The sequence below is a fragment of the Procambarus clarkii genome, chromosome 29, assembly GCF_040958095.1.
Source record: "Procambarus clarkii isolate CNS0578487 chromosome 29, FALCON_Pclarkii_2.0, whole genome shotgun sequence".
Taxonomy (NCBI): Eukaryota; Metazoa; Arthropoda; class Malacostraca; order Decapoda; family Cambaridae; genus Procambarus; species Procambarus clarkii.
The window spans coordinates 41,326,406-41,348,435 of record NC_091178.1 but is presented as its reverse complement, the minus strand read 5'-3'; the positions used below and the strand labels follow the sequence as shown (position 1 = coordinate 41,348,435).

The 22,030-nt window shown below is 35.8% G+C and overlaps 1 protein-coding gene across 1 annotated transcript in view; it reads left to right on the top strand.

Moving 5' to 3' along the window:
- The first annotated feature begins 12,785 nt into the window (after positions 1-12,785).
- LOC138369725 (piggyBac transposable element-derived protein 4-like) overlaps positions 12,786-22,030 on the top strand; it is a 45,398-nt gene continuing 36,153 nt past the window's right edge. The window contains exons 1-2 of the mRNA XM_069333164.1: positions 12,786-12,798; positions 13,587-14,714. Coding sequence (XP_069189265.1) covers positions 12,786-12,798; positions 13,587-14,714 — 1,141 coding nt within the window. The remainder of the gene's footprint in view (positions 12,799-13,586; positions 14,715-22,030) is intronic.

The window sequence follows — 22,030 nt, the reverse complement described above, 5'->3', positions numbered from 1 at the left end:
TTAATAAAATAACTCGTGATCTTCAAACTATAAGTTGTACTTCATCAAGAAAAAATAAGACGAGTTTATATGGTTTTGGACCACTAACAGATATGTGTGGGAAAAGAGAAATTGATTTGATTTTATTAACAAATGGAACAGTTCATCATTTATATCATAGATTTTTGGAGACAAACACTATAAGTGGTTCCCATGTCATACGTCTACCTAGTTTAGATTATATACATTTTATCTTGGATGTTGATTTAAAAAAAACGTGTACTCTTGAATCATTTCGTTTATCGACAGCTGAGTACCTAGAATATCTAACACTTAAACAATCAAGGTCATCCTTACAATTAACAACATCCATTGTTAATGGACAGATCTATTATAATACAAATTATGTCATATATGAACTTGTTTCTCATATTGTTTATTATTTAGGTCTAGACTGGCTACCAATTTATATTTTAGGTAAATCACAAACGTTTACTCAAGGATTTCATCTTGAAATACCCCACCTAACTCTTTCCTATTATGATTTTGCCCTAATGTCCAATTCATGTAAAGAACTCTTACCTACCCTCGTAGATATTACTACCAATTATAATATTTTTGGCTCTCAAAAAATTCAACTGCAAACACCTTTAAACGAAATGGACTGCACTTATTTACCATATGCGGTTTTCCACAAAAATAATATTTACGATATGTCAAACTCACCACCCTCATATATTTTATCAAGTATGGGTGAAGTTTTTGACTTATTTAATATCTGTAAATATCATGAACCTTCATCCATTAGAGGATTCCCAACTATTATCGGATTGGATGATGATACATATGCTCTGGATGTTTTTCAGAAAAATGTTCAAACATTTATGCAAAACAAAGAAAATATTGATGACGCCGAAAATTATTTTACTATATATGAAAATTATGATAATTCTAGGGAGAGAGATGAAGAAAAGATACCAGATATAACAGAAGAAGATTTTTTCATGTTTTCCAATGTTAACAATATTATCAATAAAATTATAGTGGGTTTATTTTTTGTTACACTTAGTAAGGAATATAAACTTTCTATATATAAATCTCTTCATTTTCAAGAGGAACAACAAGAAGAGAATAACCAACTCTTAATTATACTTGAAAAATATCCAAATAGTTTTATACATATTAACGAAATTCCGCATTACCTGATTCTTCTTACAAATGACAATGACGCTGAGGCAAACTTTGACTACGATAAAATACAAATGACAGCAAATCGTATTGAAAAAGTGTTTACAGTTCAACCTTTAGGGCAAACATCTATTCGCGGAACAGTTGCCAGTAGCAATATCAGTCGAGATACCAATTCTTTCTTGAAACGAATTCAGCCATTTACCATTGAACATATAACCCGTTTATGTTTGCAGAGTAAACAACATCTTCACACTGTCTTGTATCTTTTAGCATTGTTATATGTTAAAAAGATCCGTCAAAAGTCCCTGGGAATGACATTTCCTGACTACAATTATTTTATAGCCCAAATAATTAGAGATTTAAATTTTAATCACTTAGATACTGGACCACTTTATGAAATCATCTATCTTCTTAACCGATATCAGGAACACCAGCAAGTAAAAGAAGAATTAGAAGATTGGATAATTTTGTGTCTTCTAAATCTTCTAATTGTTAGTGATGTGGTATCAATGAAAGAAGCTTTTAATCTAGTAGAAAAAATTGATTCTCAAAGATTGGATTTTGTCATGAATATAAATGTGGAAGAGTTTGACAGTGACACTTATCGGGTAGTACCATCAGCTAATAGTAATTCACGTCCTACTAAAATTCCTCGGATTATAATAGCTTTTTCTTTCCTACAGAATTTTGGTATAACGGAATATAACAATTTTTTAGCTATATATAAACCTATTATATGTGATAAGAATTCGCGCCAGATTAATGTTTGGGATAATACTACTAAGAAGTGGTCCGTAGCTAATAATCACATAAATTCTTCTTTACTAGCACCAGACCTAGCTTACATTGCACGTCAAATTATTTTAATTGATAGCATACTACAACAACAACAACCACAATTACTGGAAAATGAAATGTTTCTTTCACTTACCTTACCACCAACACCACTACAATCCAACAGCAACTTATTACCACCTCCTCCTCCGTTGTCACCTTCTCCATCAATAACCTCATCAATTTCTTCATCGAATTCAAACTCAAACCTTTCTTCTCTATCAGCCAAAGGTAGAGTAAAAAAAAAAAACTACTGATTCTACAAATAATAATAATAATAATAATAATAATAATAATAATAATAATAATAATAATAATAATAATAATAATAATAATAATAATTACAAGAAACGAAGTCTTATTCAGAACAGTCTTCTAAATTCTATAAAGAGTTTTTATGCAAACATGAAAATCTTGGATATACCTCGATATTTTATTGCTTCTTCTCAATGTTATATCATCAGCGGCAGTAGCAGTAGTGAGATGAACCAAATTTTTTATATCCTACCACTTCCCCTGTACAAATCATCAAATAATACAAATTCTGATACAAGACCAACTATTTATGATTGGAGTGAAGTATTGAAACTATTAGATCACATACCAAAATGTACCTTTTTTATGCAGCAATGTAATCCAATATTAAAAGATATTCTACATTACGAAAGCGAAAAAAAGAAATATTATAAGAAGTTGACAGTTGAAGAGAAACATAAAATTCTCTTACTTAGTCGTGAACAATATCATATAAACTTTATAGATCGATTTTGGAATGATGGTATGAATAGATTAGCTCAACTTGTCAAATATTATGTGCTAAAACATATGGTTACTTCTTTAGAATCACTAAACCGAGTTTCAGAAAATATTAATATAGAAAATAAATATCAAGATCTTCTTAATAGACTCATTGAAGAATGCCGTCATGGGATAAAAAATCGTAAAATTCCAATCAAAGAAAGTATTTACCATCTAGATGCTATTTTAAAAGAAAATCTAAAGGTAAATGGACGGTTTATACGAAAAGATGATGTTGGTGAACCAGTGAAACCTAATTGTAATTGTCAATTACTTGATATTTTGTTAACACTAGCACAGATCTTTTGCTATGATGCAACTACTATGATTTATTTTTTTTCACTAATAGTAAAAGCATGCCATCGACAAAATGACAAGAAGATAACTTTGGGTATTGGAGATTCAAATTCAGGAAAAACTGCTTTATTAAATACTCTTACTCTAACTCTTGGTGATTTGACAGGTATTCTCTCAGTACATACAGCTCATAAGGGTCTCCAAGAACGGACCCATGATTTAGGAAGAGGTGGAAAAATGGTTAGAATGTGGTACATGGATGAACTGAGTACGACTAAAACCCTTAATTCTCTGTTTTTAAAGCAATTGAGCGGTCATGCCCCAATGTGGATTCGTCAAAACTATATGGATGGGGATACATATAATTTAGCAACACCTATTTTTTTGTTTGGCAACAATTGCCCAACTTTCAGCGAATATGACTCAGCCTTGATGCAACGACTTCGTTTCATTTCATTCCGTGCGCGGTTTGATTCTGAAGTGCCTACGTCATTTCAATATTCAATTTTTCCCCAATTTCATCTCATGACTGATGATCGAAAGAAAAAGCGTCTGACTGAAGGAATGATGGCACTCTTTATTCATGCTAACTGTCATGATAAACTCAATTCGCCCTGGTTTGTATCAATGAACCAGACTGTTAACTTTCTCACACTCCCAATTAACATTATGGAGGCAACTGAGTTATATTCACCAGAACGTGGAATTGTAGCCCAAATAATGGAAGAGTGCCATCTGGTAGAGAAACCATATAGTGGGTTTATTACCCTACATCGTCTATCAGTTCTTTTGCGTAGTTTCCCCAAGGCCCTTAAAAATATTTCATTGGCAGATGCTCATCTTTTTTTTGAAAACGTATACCAGGTATCATGGCTACCAATAAACAGCAATCGTTTGGCAAATATTCCACAATCCCATTTACCAATTAATGAACCAACTATTACTATCAGAGAGGGAATTTGTGAACAAAATTGTGAAATAAATGATAGAAATCTTGCCAGATTAACTCAAAATTAAATTAAACAGGTATTAAAAAAAAAAAAAAGTATATATACTCTATATTTATATGTGTGTGTGAAATGAAAATATACTGAAAAACATATAATGTTTTCTTCACCTGGAAATAATAAATCGTCCCCTAAACAACAAATTGAAACAGAATCTCCAAAAAATGGAGAAAACAATAATAACAAACATAACAAATTAGACAACCTTTTCAATGATATTAAAAAACAAATAAAAACAGAAGATTTATTTTTTTTAATTTGGATGATTCGACTTTATTAAATTTAGAAAGTGTATGTAAAATTATTTAAAAATAATTTTTTTTTTTATAAAATATATAAAAATAAATAGTATAAAATAAATTTCCAGTTCAACTAGGAGTCAATTAATTGTTTTTAATTTCCAAAATCGTAATGGAAAAGAAAAATATTTCCAAATAAGAATTTCAAAAACATATTCAACTGGTAATTTTAATAAAAAGTTTTTCCCACTGTTAACAGTAAAACAAGAAATACCACTAAGATTGTTAATTCATTACTATATTTCACTTAATATATTTACAGGAGAGGGATTAGGATCAGTAAAAAAAGGGGAATGAATTATGGATTAATTAGGAGATTCAAAAGAGCCAAAGTAAGAGAAGATAGAAACAGTCCAACAGAAGATGATGAAATTCATAGAAATGTCATACAAGATAATATTGAAGATGAAGTAGACGAGATCAGTGATCCTGGTCCATCTAATGGAAATAAATCTTCTTATGGTCTACTCCAGAAGGGTGGAATAAATGCCCCCTCTCATAGAAATCTCAATTCTTCTTCTCGTCCAAGGGGTATTCAAAACAATGGTACTTATATTTTCCCTCAATCGGAATCCAATAAAAATAACTTTATAGTTAGAAAAATATATCAAATCGCTGGATTGGGCTTTCCAGGATTCAAACTGAAATTTAATACTCGTTTCTTTGACATGAAAACTTTAAAACAATATTTGTCTAAATACATTGAACAAATACCTAAAAATGAAGGTTTTTCGTTAGAATATAAATACATAATATTATATATTAGAATGTTAACAAATTTATGGACATTTTTAATGGTAAAACAAGACCGGAAGGATCAAAAGTTAATTTATAAATATCTTATTAATTAAATTGGTAAGTTAAGAAAACATATTCAATTTAACAATAAAAAGTATATAGATAATAATAGCTTATACATGGTAAATTTGATTGAAAAAGCAAACATGTATAGTAGTGAATTATTTTACAAATTTGTTAGAAAATTGACGGACACTGTAATTTGTGATCATGATATCAAAGAGATCAATTCTAGAGATGCCACTAAATTACACTTCAAATTACTTACTGTGTTTGATTCACTAACTGCTGCTACACATCAACAGGCAGTAGTAGGTTTACAGAAATATATTTTGTACAGTGCATTAGACTATGATAATGCATCTTCCCAAAAAATGAATACTAATAATATTAAGTATAATTTCAGATATGCTAAGATCAATAGAGACTTGTGAAATTAATGACACTGATATCCATAGAAATATGGGTGATGATGATGATGAAGATTCTGATAATAATGTTGATGTTGATGGTAGTGGGGATACCCAAGGTCCCTTAGTAATTTTAAAATGTCGAAAAATTAGAAGGAAAGATAAATAAACTTTACTTATTATTTCCTCAAAGTTGAAGAGAATTAGTGACCCTTGCTCTTGAACCAGTACCAGTGCCAGTGCCAGGGGCAGATGGGTGAGGGATGGATGACTGATGATGGGTAAAGAGTGATAATTGTATGTATGACCTGGGTATGGTTTTCCGGTATTCCATGATAATTTAAGTTTTTTTTTATTCCTAAAATTAATATATATTGTAACCTTACATACTATATATTAAGTAAACGGTTTATTCAAAACAATATTATTTCAAGACATGGCTATCAATACAGATCAGATAACAATTAAAATTTTAGATTTATCACCTGACATGATACAATTTAAAATAGAAAATATAAATTTAGCTCTAGTAAATGGATTGCGGCGGATTTTTATAGCTGAGACTCCTACTATAGCCATTGATTGGGTTCAAATTAAAAAAAATACAACTATATTAAGTGATGAGTTCATTATTCATCGTCTAGGTCTAATTCCAATACCTTCAGATGAATTCATTAATAAATTAAAGATTCCATGGAAATGTCAATGTATTAACTTTTGTACGAAATGTGCAGTAGAATTTATTTTGGATGTTAAATGTCGTGAAGACAAACAATACCTCATAACAACATCTGATATAATACCATCTTTTCACAAAGAAATCCCAATTCCTTTGGTTAAACTTAATAATGGACAACAATTATGCTTAAAAGCATATGCTATCAAGGGGATTGGCAAAAACCACGCCAAATGGAATCCGACAATTAATATAGATTTTGATTGCTGTAACAACACTTCTTCTTATTTTCTGGAAGATTGTAATAAACGAAAACAATTTTATTTCAATATTGAAAGTTCAGGTGCATTAAAGCCTGAAAATATTATGCTAATAGGCCTAGAAACTTTAAAAAACAAATTAACCTTCTTATTGGATAAATTTAAATGTTAATACTGTAAATAGAATACCAGACCGGGGTGTGTGTGTGTGTGTGTGTGTGTGTGCAAAAAAAAAATGGAATAATAAATGATCAAATATTTATTTTGCTTTTAATTATTCAATAAATGCATTAAGACAGAAATTATTGAGCAAGAAATTGATTAGAAAAATTTAGTTTTTATTAAATCATATTTTGTTTTAACCTGATTAGAGTCGTTTAATTCTATATCTTCATTTAATGTATAAGATGAGAAGTTATTATAAATCCAAATGAAAAGTACTAAACTTATCAAAAAAATAGGAATTATAATAATAATAATAAGAACAGTCGAATTGATATTGATTGTTTCTTGTGTGTCATTTGGTGTAGTTGAGTTGGTGGTTTCTTCTTTGGGAGTTTCTTCTGTTGTTTCTAAAGTTGACTGGCTTTCTTCGGTTGTTGGTGGGGTGGTTGCCTTATAATTATTATTTCTTCTGTTGAGACAACTGTATATGTTTTCGTCGCTGTATCATTTTCCCATGGTGGTGGTGTTGTGGCCATGGCCGGTCTTTCTGGTGATGTTGTTGCCTGGCATTCTTGAGGGGTAGATGCTGTCGTCTCCTCATGGGTGTCATTAGTTGTGGTTGTTGTTGTTGTTGTCGAGGGAGGAGTGGTTTCTGTTTCCTCATAGTTGTAGTAATTTTCTGATGATGTTGTTGCCTGGCTTTCTTGAGGGGTAGATGCTGTCTCCTCGTGGGTGTCTTTGGTTGTGGTTATTGTTGTTGTTGTTGTTGTTGTTGTCGAGGGAGGAGTGGTTTCTGTTTCCTCATAGTTGTAGTAATTTTCTGATGATGTTGTTGCCTGGCTTTCTTGGGGGGTAGATGCTGTCTCCTCGTGGGTGTCATTGGTTGTGGTTGTTGTTGTTGTTGTCGAGGGAGGAGTGGTTTCTGTTTCCTCATAGTTGTAGTAATTTTCTGATGATGTTGTTGCCTGGCTTTCTTGGGGGGTAGATGCTGTCTCCTCGTGGGTGTCATTGGTTGTGGTTGTTGTTGTTGTTGTCGAGGGAGGAGTGGTTTCTGTTTCCTCATAGTTGTAGTAATTTTCTGATGATGTTGTTGCCTGGCTTTCTTGGGGGGTAGATGCTGTCTCCTCGTGGGTATCATTGGTTGTGGTTGTTGTTGTCGAGGGAGGAGTGGTTTCTGTTTCCTCATAGTTGTAGTAATTTTCTGATGATGTTGTTACCTGGCTTTCTTGAGGGGTAGATGCTGTCTCCTCGTGGGTGTCTTTGGTTGTGGTTGTTGTTGTTGTTGTTGTTGAGGGAGGAGTGGTTTCTGTTTCCTCATAGTTGTAGTAATTTTCTGATGATGTTGTTGCCTGACTTTCTTGGGGGGTAGATGCTGTCTCCTCGTGGGTGTTATTGGTTGTGGTTGTTGTTGTTGTTGTTGTTGTCGAGGGAGGAGTGGTTTCTGTTTCCTCATAGTTGTAGTAATTTTCTGATGATGTTGTTGCCTGGCTTTCTTGGGGGGTAGATGCTGTCTCCTCGTGGGTGTCGTTGGTTGTGGTTATTGTTGTTGTTGTTGTGGGCACGCCGCGCCGCTCGAGAACACGCCCACGCAGCCTAGCGTTTACCGAAGGGACTGAGATACGCTGGTCCGAGCTCGGTTCAGAACATTTGGCCTGACAGAGCGGACGTCCCCGACCTTCACCTCGCCCAGTCTCCTGGCTTTCTTGAGGGGTAGATGCTGTCGTCTCCTCATGGGTGTCGTTGGTTGTTGTGGTTATGGTTGTTGTTGTTGTTGTTGTTGTTGTCGAGGGAGGAGTAGTTCCTGTTTCCTCGTAGTCCTGGTTTTCTTGAGAGGTAGATGCTGTCGTCTCTTCATGGGTGTCGTTGGTTGTTGATATTACTACCAGTCTTGGTTTGGCTGTTGTTGAGTTGCTAATAAGAGGTTTAGTTATCTTTTTCTTTTTAGTTGTTGTTGTGTTGTAAGCTGCTCTCTCATTTTCTGAAGTTATCATTAGTGAGACAAATGTAGATGTTTCCGTCACTGTAACATTTTCCCATGATGTTAGAGGGGCTGTTGATGTTTTCTCATTTTCAATTAAGTGAGAATATGTAATTGGTGTAGTTGTGTTTTTCTTTTTGGACCACATACAACTTTTGGTAAATCCAACTATTAATATGAGTATTAGCACATTCATTTTCTTTTAGTGTCAGGAAAAGGTTGATATGTGAATCGATCAAAATTCACAGAAGAAATTAAATAAATTTGCTGTGATTTACTATATTTATATGGTCCACTAGGAAAATCGAGCACAAGACACTGCCAGGGTAGTAGGCTGTCACAAACCCCGTTAACAGCACTAGCCTGTGTGAGAGAGAGACACACACACACGTCCGCTCTCTCCGGGAGGCAGCGTGCCACTGTAAAGAAAAGGAGCCGGAGGATCTTTTTTTATCTCCTCTCTCCATGGTGTAGGTGCCGGAAGCACTCAACTATCTTTTAATATCAAATCTTGTTTGCTCCCAGTATGTGATTTACCTACCAATTTCAGAAGAATTTCGCAAAATTTTTAGGCTAATTTCCTTACAAATGGTGATTTACTAAAAAAAAAAAAAAAAAAAAAAAAATAGAATTTAGTTTTGTTAAAAAAAAAAATATAGCATATTGGAATAATACAAAAATTTATTAATTTCTTTTAATAATTTTTAGTTTTACATAATCATTTTTAATGTATCATTTCTTATTAGAACATATTAAGGAAATTTAATGCTGCTTCCTCTTGATTTTCATAATTAATACAATTCTCCTCTTCATTTAATTCTCCAACTAAAGGAGCTACTATTTTACTATTTTCCACATCTAAATTACACTTCTCTGCCTCTTTAAAATCGTCCTCATTAACTTTTTTCTCAATTTTAATTCGTTTGAATGGTGGTTCTTCTGCTGTGACACTTCCATTACATATAGGTTCTTCTACCTGAACTTCATCTATTACTTTAGAAATAATATCTTTATATTTGGGCATTAGTTTCTTCCTAATGCTATTATTAGTTAAAAGAATTTGTTTAATTGCATCAGAGGCTTGATTTCGGATATTGTTAGCTGGGACATCTGAATAAAAAACAGAATCTAAATTACGTAGATACAGAATTATTTTGTTATTAAAAACTCCAATTTCAGATAAACCAAATGAAATTAAAGCATTAACAGGACAAGGAGATTCTCTAATTTCAACAAAGGTTTCACTTGAGTAAGGGATTCGGTTACGACCAATCCCATATATTTTAGAATTTTTGATGTAAACATTTCCTAGTGGCGAACCCATGTAAACTTCATCTTCTTTAGAGTTGGCCACAAAAGGACAAAATTGAACACCTAAACTTATACGTTGACGCAAACACTCGTTCTGAAATTGTGGCTGTTTTTGTATAAGTATTTCATTACATTTTAAAGAACATTGTTTATCTTTATGACCATCTATATACATTGATGCGCTCCAGATTTTACCCTGGGAAGGTTTATCAATTTTTAATGCCTCAGCTATTGGTTGGATTAGATTTTCTTCAAATATTTTCTGAATATCTTCACCGAATTCAATATTTCCAATCTTATTAGGTACTAAGGCAAATTTTGTTCCTCCCGAAACTATAAAACATTTGACCTCCAACAACTTAACGGTTAAGTTAGTTAAATAATCATTGTTAATTCTATAATATTTCATGTTGTTTTGGTTATTTGCCTTGATTTTTTCTTCAAATACAGAACTACCGAGTTTTTCATATTGTTCTTTAAATTTAGTTAATTTCTCTAAAATATTGTTTTTATTCAACTCTTTTAAATTTTCGATGGTTATCAATTTTTTGTGAATATTGGGTGGCTCATTGGGAAGTATATAATAATTCGAACTTGAAGCTTTGTTCAGCATTTCTGCAATAATTTCCATAACCTCTTCATCTTCGTTGATGAAGTTGAGGGTGCTATAATACTTTTCTTCAGTTTGAAGTTGAGGGGGAGGAGGGTGAGATTGATAAATTCCATCTGTAGTCGTTGGTTGGTGATATATTGAGGTTGCATTTTTTGCCTGAATTATTGTTTGTTGTTGCTGTAGTTGTGTTGTTGCTGCTGGTGGATAGGTAGGAGAAGGTAAATATTGACCATAATATCCTGAGGTATTCATTGTATGAAAAAGTCAAAATGATATAATGAGTTATGAACTTTTGATATCCTAATTATATACTGACTGACTTTAAAAAAAAAAAAAAAAAAATATATATATATATATATATATATATATATATATATATATATATATATATATATATATATATATATATATATATATATATATCTTTTAATAAAATGTATAATATGAATTTTCTGCCAATGTGTCTCGCCTTATGGCGACAAATGGTAATATAATTAACCACCGATCATCATCATTATCTATCTTATTTTTTTTATTTTCCATAATTATATCATACATATCACACTCCAAACTATAAACAAAAATAAAAAAGGCTAACATCTCTTCGAAACAGTTAGAATTTAATGTGAATAAAATGTCTGTATTATTAATATTGCTACTATTCACCATTGAGATCGTTGGTACCAAATGTGTCAGTTTGCTTACATTACCAGAAAGAAAATGTGATATATTTTTTAAACCATTGTGTTACTTCATTTCTAATATTCTTAAAAATGTGAGCTGAGTCATTGTCCCGTAAAATCATAAGAACATGTTGCAATGAATTTGTTAAGTCACGATGATTACTAAGGTTGATACGTTTTTTATAACCACTGATTTTACATTTATTGCCAACTTGTCTTTCTTGTATAGCCATATAATGTTTTTTTTTTATTAGCACTAGAACACCAAATGCATTTTCGAAAGCTAGTTTGAGATAACATGTAGAAGGTATATCTTGTCTGAGATTAGTATTATAACGATTAGCCAATTCATCTCCAGTTCCTGCTGAACGAGATACCTTCAGAAATAATGAATCAGTGTCGCCATATAAAACTGTCGCTCCAATTCCATTTTCATCTTTAGTATAAAAATGTTGAGCCCGATTAAGATGATACCGACCATAACCAGTAACCATGCATGGGACCAGTTCATCTGCGAGTAGTTTAATGGCCGCCATTGCCCCATAAATAGAATTTACCATAATCTTAAGAGCGTTAGCTTGAGTGGTCATTCCTAATTTTTTCATAATACCTCGTTCATTTACTAATTTTTCACATATCTGACGTAATGGTGATTGAGTGTATGGTTTTCCTTCTTGGACTTTAACACTAACATAAGCAAAATAAGGATCTTCATCCATAATAAGTATATGAAATAAATTTTCATCAACTTCTGGGAGTTGACAACGTGAAATTCGAGTCACGAACCCTCGATTTAAATTATAGTCAATAATTAAACTAGGATATAATGAACAAAAATCAAAAACAAATATTGAATGAGTATTAGAAGCTAAATGTACTCCAATTTTCGGTTCAAGAACTTCAGCGCCTTTGTAAGTGTTTTTTCTACCTGTATCCAAATGATCCTTTTGTTCGATGGAATGTCTAGCGTATCGATTTTGTGGAAGAATACGACCTATTTCCCATTGAGATTGTGAATAACAGTTTACTTTATTAATGAGATGTTCGTCAATAGGAGCCGTATAAATTGAATTAAGTAAATTTATAAGGTAACGTCTCACAATAGCTGTAGAACTGGCACCAAGACAATGGTATGGGTCAAGGTCGCCCATACGAGATAAACCCATTGTAATTCTAATAGTATTAAGGTGCCCATTCAATTGAGTGACCAGATCCACATCTACAGTACAATAATCTAGAAAATTTTCAAAAAAAAAACTATCCGGTTCCTCTCCATTGTCTTCTAAATTTTTATACATTTTATTTATAGCTACAATATTAAAATCTACTTTATTGCGGCCCATTATAGCTTCTGCACAAGCATCTAAACTATCAGAAGGTGGTTCAAGAAACTTACCAACTGGAAATTTTTTTTTACGGCAAATCATAACATCTACATCTAAAATCCAAGGTGGAGTCATATGGGGTACGGTTCTCATATCACAATATGACCTTAAAGTGTAAGTGTGGAAAAATAAATGTCCAGGTAAAAGACCATGAAATAGTGCTCGTTTGAAGAGGAATGGATGGTCGTATCCATCAGTGTTATAACCAGTAGCAAAAATATGTTGAGGTTTGCTTAGTAACTCCAAAGATCGAGAAAGAGTCTGTTTTTCTGACGAATATAATTCAACATGGATCGAAATTCCTTGTTTAGTTATCATGGAAAATTCTCTATTTTTGTTTTGAGAATTTGGATAATATACAACCAAAAGGGTATTTATGTCACTTAATTCAGTTGGATATTGGACATTCATTACAGTTGCTGTCTGAAAAGAAGTAGCAACTAACCTATCATATGAACTATCCCCTAGAGGAATGGCACCAGTTAAATCATGCCGACTAGTTTCTATATCAAATGAGAGGATCCGATATGGTGGAAAAAAGTTGTCGATATCCCCACTCACAAAAACAAGTTGATTGTCATGTACTTTAAATAAACCCCTAGATTGAAATTTTGGATTGTGTCGTCGTTCACAGTCAAAATAACATTGGTATGAATGAAAGAAAAATTGGAATTCAATTTTAATCCGATTTCATTGGGGTTTGTTTCAAACGACGCGCCATGAAGTTCTCTTTCTCACCACTAGGCCGCCTGGCGCGTTGGCCTACCCGGTCACGTGACGGGCCTATTGTTTTCGTGTCACGTGTCGTGAGTCGATCACGCTCCCCTCGCGCGCCAAACTCGAGCATTTTTACCCGTTTCCGTGTGGATTATACCCAATTACTTCATCAAAAATGGATCCAGGTCAAGGCCCAAGCACTTCTACGCCCAAGGAAGCCTCCAGGTCATCGAGAGTGGACAAAATAACCCAAATTTTTAAGAAGTGGAGCGGAGTGAAGCTCACACCAACGAAAATTCCAGGCCTTGTGGAGGATTTATCAGAAGCTGAAGGTGATGTAGAGGTATTGGAGGAAGATTTTGGAACCCACAACGATTATAGTGTACCTAGAGCTAGAGGGAATGATACGGCAACGAGTGATGAGGAGACTGAGGCCCTCACCGAGGAAGAGGAGGCACCGCGACCCCCTCCTCCTCCTCCATCTCGGCGCACACGTGGTGCATCTAGGCTACCTAGAAAAGTAGCTACCAGACATGTTACTCGTCGTAGGAACACACGACAAATTGCGCCAAGTGATTCTGAAAGTATAAGTGATGAGGAAAGTGATGAGGATTCATTCGAGCCTGCTGAAAGGCGTACACGTACAGTACGTACTCGGCAGGCTGGGGCTGGTGAGGGCTGGAGTCGTAGCAATACTTCTCCAGTTGTTGATGATTTTACTGGAGATCCTGGACTGAAAATTCCCAAGCCTACTAGTGCACTGGCTTATATTCAATTGTTCATCACGCGAGCCCTCCTTGAGTTCTTTACCGTTGAAACAAATTTGTACGCCTCACAGTTATTCCGGATGGCCAATGAAAATGTATCAGATATTTGGACCCCAGTGAAGGTGAGTGAAATGGCGCGATTCCTAGGACTGTTCATATTGATGGGCATAATTAGGCTCCCAACTATGAGGATGTATTGGCAAACAGCAAAGCCATGGCATGCTCGTTTCTTCAGCTTGTTCATGCCGTCCAGACGATTCCAGCATATAAACCAGTTTTTCCACACATTCAATACCAATGCAGTGCCCGTGAACAATCGTGATAAGTTGATAAAAGTGAGACCAGTGATGGATTACTTGAAAGAGAGGTTTGCTCAAGTTTACATCCCCAAGAAAGAGTTGTGTTTGGATGAGGGTACAATGGCATGGCGAGGCCGACTATCCTTCAAAGTGTACAATCCAAACAAACCAGACAAGTATGGTGTGAAACTTTATATGCTTGCTGAATCTGTCTCTGGGTACATATATGACTTTGACGTATACTCAGGTATTGGTAAGACGATAGTGGATACAGTAACGGGGTTGATGCAGCCTTTAGTGAACCAGGGTTACCATTTGTACATGGATAATTACTACAACTCGGTTACCCTGACAGAAACATTGAGAGAACGTGGGGTGTACACATGTGGCACAATTAGAATGCTACGTGGTGCCCCAAAGGTATTGCAAGCTCTAGCCAAGGGTAAACTTCCACTGGATACCACAGTATACCGCCGCAAAGATAACACCTTCATTCTCCTGTGGAAAGACAAGCGAGTGGTTTCAATCATTACCAACATCCACAATGCAGACACTCAGCGAGTTCAGCGAAGGAAGCGAATTCGCAACCGAGACGGAACAAGTGGAATACAACAGGTAACAGTGAACAAACCGACTGCAATTTGCGAGTACAATAACTTCATGAAAGGTGTGGACCACTTCGATCAAATGGTTAAATATTACCATTTTACCAGGAAAACTCACAAGTGGACCAAAAAGATTACCTTTTATTTCCTGCAAATGGCATTGCATAATGCCTATGTTTTGTACAAATACAACACAACTGATCGAAAAAAGCTAACATTGCTACAGTTCCACGAAGTGGCAATCTGGGCCCTATTGCACTGGGACACAGAGGAGTGGCCTAAAACAACATCATCATCTCAACACTTGCGGCACGCTCCAGACATAAATGATGACACAGCTCCTGCCAATGCTGACGCCATGCCAACTCCCGGACCATCTGGTGTGAGGCGGCCTTTGTTCACTACACCACCTCAAGATGAAACAGACAACGAATCTGAACCCGACATGTCTGCCACACTGCCAGTTGACGAAACTATTTTGTCAGATGAATCTGACTCTCCTGCAACTCCTGTTACACCTCCAGCGAGAAGACCTGGCCCTATTGTTGATTCAGAAAATCGCATGAACTACAAACTGAAACATGAAATTTACAGACTGCCAAAACGTCTCAAGTGTCATGCATGCGCACGGTCTGGTAAAAGGAAGGACACGAACTATGGATGCAAGACCTGTGGTGTTGCACTCTGTGTTGTTCCCTGCTACACCAATTACCACCGGAAAAAGGTGTATTGGGTGGTGAAGAAGTAACCACCCGCAACAGCTTCACTCCACCTACAAACCATCTGTTGAGCAACTTCAGGAATGAAGAACCTGAAGAAGGTGGAGTGAAGAACAAATGCTCAACTTACTGTTCCACAACCAGCCTTCCCTTGGTAAGTACACCTATTTGGTCCAAGTTTGTGTAGTATAATTTAGCTCATAGAACATTCTATTGCGAAAACATTGCCACAAAAATGAATGACATGCATACAATAATAATATCAGAACAGTGAAATAAGTATAAACTTTCAAAGCAACGTTTCGCGCGTGTGTCGTCCGGTCACCATTACCGGGTAACAGTGTGCCCACTTCCCACACTCTTGCGGGTGGGCCGGGACCATTATTCTACGATTATATTCATATCACCGTGTTGGGAATTTTATTGGGAGTCCATTGATACCAAAATTAAGGCTGTAGGACAATTGTAGAGGTGATAATAATCCCAAGAGTAAAAACATTTTGTTGCTGTTGAGCGCTCACGGCGACTCATCTTCGTAGTTATTTATTTCATGCTGGTATCTCTATAGCTTTCGTGACTTTTTTTACTGATGTTCTTCTAGAGAATTTTATTGCGAACACGTTGGTATCAAAATGAAATACGTAGCATGAAAACTAAGGTCAGAAAAGTAAAAAGAGTATACACATTTTTGTTTTTACGCTTAAGCGATAAAAACGCCGCGCGCACATACGGTTGGCTGAGTGACCTTCGCCGAGAGCGCGAAAGTGTTAAAATATTTACCCATAGCATTAATACCAAATGGATGATAGTTATATTTTAGAAAGTTAAAGAGATCCATACACCTACGATAACGTTTACAAAAAACGCGAGCGGCGTAACCTCGATATTTTTCCAATTGCAAATCTTCCAATGAGGCTTCGCCCATAATCAAATGACCACTCTGACTATGTTCAGCTTCAAGAGTATAATAATCTATCAGCCCACAATTATACAAAAATATCATAGAACGATCAAATAGTTCATGTTGTTGTGTAACTAAAACTAAGTGATCAAAATTTGATGCATCAAAAATTACTCGTATAGGGTCTTGTGGTACTATATTTTCACGATTTAAACCACTATCTTGAATTTGACTTTGAGGCACTGGAATCCCATAAAATTCTTGTTCTTCAACATTCAATGAATATATCCACACATAATCTAGCATGGATAATTCAACTAGTTTGGGTTTCATATTTAAGTTTACAAGAAGAGAAAGGTAGAAGAAGGATAAATATACTGTCATATATTTTTTTTATTTTTTTTGTTCTTGTATTATAATACTATAATATTCTTCTGCCATATAAATATAACCCAATTAGTTTTTTTATATAGTGAAACATTTTACATTTGTTTAATCAATTTCATCATTACTTGACTTGATGATAACACTTTCAAATAGTACAGTCAACATTTTTAGTTTGTCACTATTTAATGACTTTGCATGTTGATTAATTATATCTATTATTCTAATGAATGATATTGATTTATTGTCAGTCATTAAATAATCCTTAACCCATTTATTTTTTTCTGGAGATAGATTGGGAAAAATAATATGGATATAAAATGTATTTGAACAGAGTGTTATTTGGTAAAAAACATCTAATTCTTTATAATCTAATTCTTTATCGTTTTCTATAAATAAAATTTCTAGATCAATATTAGCAGTTGTTTGCTTATCATGATCTTTCTTTTTCAACTTTTTTTTTTTGTTTTTGTTTTTTTCTTCTTCTTCTGCAAATCCATTATTAATGCCAAATGGGACAGTCAAGAGTTATTTAATTTCTGCATAATGAACAACACACCATCTTTAACTGTAAAAAAAAAAGGAAATTACCATAATTTATTAGAAAAATTGACTATTTCATAATGAAAGTATATCATTTCAGAGAAATATGAGGCAAAAAAAAAAAAAAAGTATAGTTCAATAATTTGAAAATTAAATTTAATTAATTAACACTTGTGGTGTTTGTGTGTTACTGAGGAAGTCTTGGTTGTAGGGTTGATGTAAAGTCATGACTTGGTTACTGACTTTAATACTTAATATGATTACATGACTAGTAGCTACCAAGCTTGGCGGGCGTCCTGTACGCTCTATTGTTTACCTTCCTCCTGGCGTCTCAGCCGCCGCACATAGAAAACGGATGGTACCATTTTCTGTGAACATGACATCCCTCCTTTTCTTTAAAAAGAATGAATACAGGATGTCTACCATGCTTGTAGCACAAAGCAAAGTTATTGACACAATGTAAGTTATTACCATATCAAGAGATACTGCATACATTTAACATTAATTAAGCACACAAAGAATTTAAACAACTTAATCTTTTCCACAAAGGATTTCAATGTTAAAAATACATATGCAATGTTAAACAAATATGAAAGAAACTGTAATACAAAGTTACAAAATATTGAATGAGATATCTGCATTATTCAAACAATATTAAATTTAGTTCAGCATGACAAGTAAATATTTTGCATTACATAGGAACACAATTAATCATCAAATCGTGAAGGGCGTTTAACATGACGTTTAGGACGAGAGTCCTTAAATGCAATAACATCCCTTGATGAATTGTTTGTCGGGTTATAACTATTTTTTTCTTTTTCTTTTGCACGACTTTGCACTTCATCATTTTCTACACTAGTTGGAATCACTTTGAAATAGGCCATATTACGTGTTATACTATGATCTCTATTACTCTCTGTTACCATAGTTCCTTTTACACTAATCACTTTATATGGTTTTGTATCATACGGCATATCTAGCTTTCCCTCTTTTTTCTTTTTAACGAGAACAGTATCTCCAGCCTTTATGAATTGTTCCTTTGCACGTTGATCATGAGCAATTTTCATTTTGCCCTTGGCTAGTGCATCCTTCTCAGCGAGACGTTTATCCGTTACCTCGGCTGGCATGACGGGTAGTGCGATTCTCATAGGACGTCCAAATAAAAGTTCGCCAGGCGACTTGCCCAGTGTTCCATGTGGTGTTGCACGGCAGTTCCTGAGAAAAGCATACATAGCTTGTTTCCAGGATCGTCCTTCGGCATGAGCACAGCGTACCGCTTTCATGAGAGGTTGCATGAATCTCTCAGCTTCTCCATTTGCTTGAGGATGTAGTGGCATCACACGGCGGTGTTTGAATCCAATATGCTCAGAGAAGTTGACGAAGTCTTGTCCATTGAATGGCGGTCCATTGTCTGTCTTGACAACTTCAGGAATGCCAAAGTTTGAAAAGATCTTGTCGAGTTTCGGGATGACAGCCTTTGCAGATGTGGAAGTGATGATTTCTACTTCTGGATAACGTGAGTGATCATCAATGACTACCATCAAGTACTCTCCAGTTGGTAGTGGTCCGCAGAAGTCCATCGATACTTCCGTCCATGGTGCAGCAGGTAGTGGTGAAGGTTGTAGAGGTGTTGGTCTTGAAGTATCCACTGCAGCTTGGCAAGGGACACAAGCATCATGCATATCCTTTGCTTGACGATCAATGCCAGGAAACCACACCTTTTCTCGTAGCAGCTGTTTGGTCCTAACAAGACCTTGGTGTCCTTGATGTGCAAGCTTCAGAGCACGTTGCTGGAGAACAGCTGGAATAACGATACGAGTACCTCGCAGCACAGTGTCGCGTTGTTGTGTAACACTTAAATCTGTCTGGATGCGTTCAAGTGCTTTGAATGCATCTTGGTCAACTCCTGAGGGTGGGATGCGTGGAAACTTTTTCTTAGTCAATGCATCCACTGTTGCTTGCAGAGTTGGGTCCTCTAGGGTTGCAGTACGGATTTCATCAAGAGTAAGAGCCTTAGGGACTGCATCACAGGTTACAGAGTGTACATATTCCTCGGCAACTTGCTGATGCTTGGTGATGGTGAAACTGTTTGCAGGATGTCGACTGATGTAATCAGCGGGATTGCCTGCACCCGGCTTGTATTTCACCGTAAAGTTGTATGGTTGCAGACGAAGAGCCCATCTCTCAATGCGAGCTGGTGGTTTGGACTTTGGATTATTGAAGATGGTCTCCAACGGTTTGTGGTCAGTGACTATCGTGGTGAAGGGTGCACCAAGCAGATACACATTGAAGTGTTCACAGCCCCATACAAGAGCAAGAGCTTCCTTCTCTGTCTGACTGTATCGTTGCTCAACATCTGTGAGAGAACGGCTGGCGTAGGCAATTACTACTCTGGAATCTGGTTGACCAGGTTTGTGTTGGGCTAACACAGCACCTAAACCAACAGGACTAGCATCCACCGTTAACTCAGTGTCCATTGATGGATCAAAGTATGCAGCAGTCGCATTCTCTACTAGTGCATCTTTCACAGCATCAAATGCATTTTGCTCGATATCGCTCCAGTACCATGATGCATTTTTCTTCAGGAGCTCATGTAGAGGCTTTGTAATGGTAGCAAAATCTGGAATGAAGCGAGAACAGTAGTTTGCCATTCCCAGAAAACTATGTACTTCAGTGGACGTTGAAGGAGGTGCAGCATTCTTGATATCTGCAACTTTCTTTGGATCTGGAGACAGACCTTTGTCACTAAGTACATGTCCAAAGAATTCAATTTTATGTTGATTGAACTCACACTTTGCTCGGCTTAGCGTCAAATTCTTTTCTCGTAAGCGTTGCAATGTTGCACGAAGAGCTTTGTCGTGTTCAGCTTGGGTACGGCCATAAACAATGATGTCATCAGACATGTTGTCAGCATTAGGTATATCTTGCAATACCTGGCTGATGATGTGCTGGAATACCTCGGCAGCACTGTTGATACCAAAACTCAGGCGCTTGTACCTATACAGACCTCGATGTGTCGTAAACGTTGTGATGAAGCGACTCTCATCATCAAGTTCAAGCTGATGATAGCCCTTGTTTAAATCTAACTTGCTGAATACAGTTGCACCATTCAAGCGGTAGATCATATCATCTACAGTCGGTGTAGGATGGCGTTCACGCATTATTGCCTTGTTGGGAACACGCATGTCCACACAAATGCGTATCTCATCTGGATTCTTCGGCTTTGGTGGAGTGACAATTGGGCTTACCCATGGTGTTGGGCCTGTTACTGGTTCAATGATATCTAGTTCCATCAGCCTATCCAGTTCGGCATCGACTTTCTTGCGAGTATGGAATGGTTGTCGGCGATGTGGTTGGGCAACTGGAATTACATCTGGGTTGATATGCAGATGTACTTTGCTATCAGTATAACAACCTATGGATTTAAATCGATCCGAAAATTCAGCAACAATACCATCAACATTGATTGCAGATTCCACTGCTACAGCATTAGAAAGCTGAAGTAGCCCCAATTTGGTTGAAGTCTTGTAACTGAGTAAAGACTCCTTTGCATTCCTAACAACATGGAATGTAGTAATGAGCATTGCATTCTTTGACTTAATCTCTGCAGTGAAAGTTCCAATCACTGGCAAGGCTACCTTTGAAGCATAGGCAGTGGCTTTGCCATTATAGTTCTCAAGCTTTGGGAACTGTTTTTTAATTTTTTCATAGTGGCACTCAGCAATGGTGTCAATGTTTGATCCAGTGTCAATGAGAACTTTGAGACAAATACCAGCAATGTATACACATGTCTCTGGGTTGTTTGGAAGATCATTCCATTCTGTGATTGCTTGTACTCCATAAGTATAATCACATTCACTGTCATCTGAGACTGGTTGTAATGAAATGTTGTCTTGTATATTATTAACATTCTGGATATGAGGTGCAATATTGTGTTTACCACCTCGACACCTATGACCTGATCCTCGTACAGTGCTTTTATTCATTGACTGTGGTTTCTTTAGTGCAGAACGACACATAGCACCAAAATGACCTAGTTTTCCACACTCATAGCACTTCTTACCTTGAGCAGGACAAACATTATCTTGGTGTGGGTAGTCTCCTCCACAATTGTAACATTTATTGTTGACACCCTCTGATGTGGGTCGTTGTGACTGCTTGAGCCTTGTTCCTTGACCCCAGTTGTGACGTGGTTCTCGGCTAAATTTACTGTTAGGTTTGCCATGATATCTTCTTTGATCACGGTGTCCTCCCTGAACCTTACGTACCTCATCACTGTTAGTAACAGTGACAGAACCGTTATTAGCACTGCACTCCATGACACGAGCATCACGTGCAGCATCTTCCATTCGACGAGCCATATCCAGTATCTTGGTAAGAGAACTGTCATCATCAACAAGTTCTAGAGCTC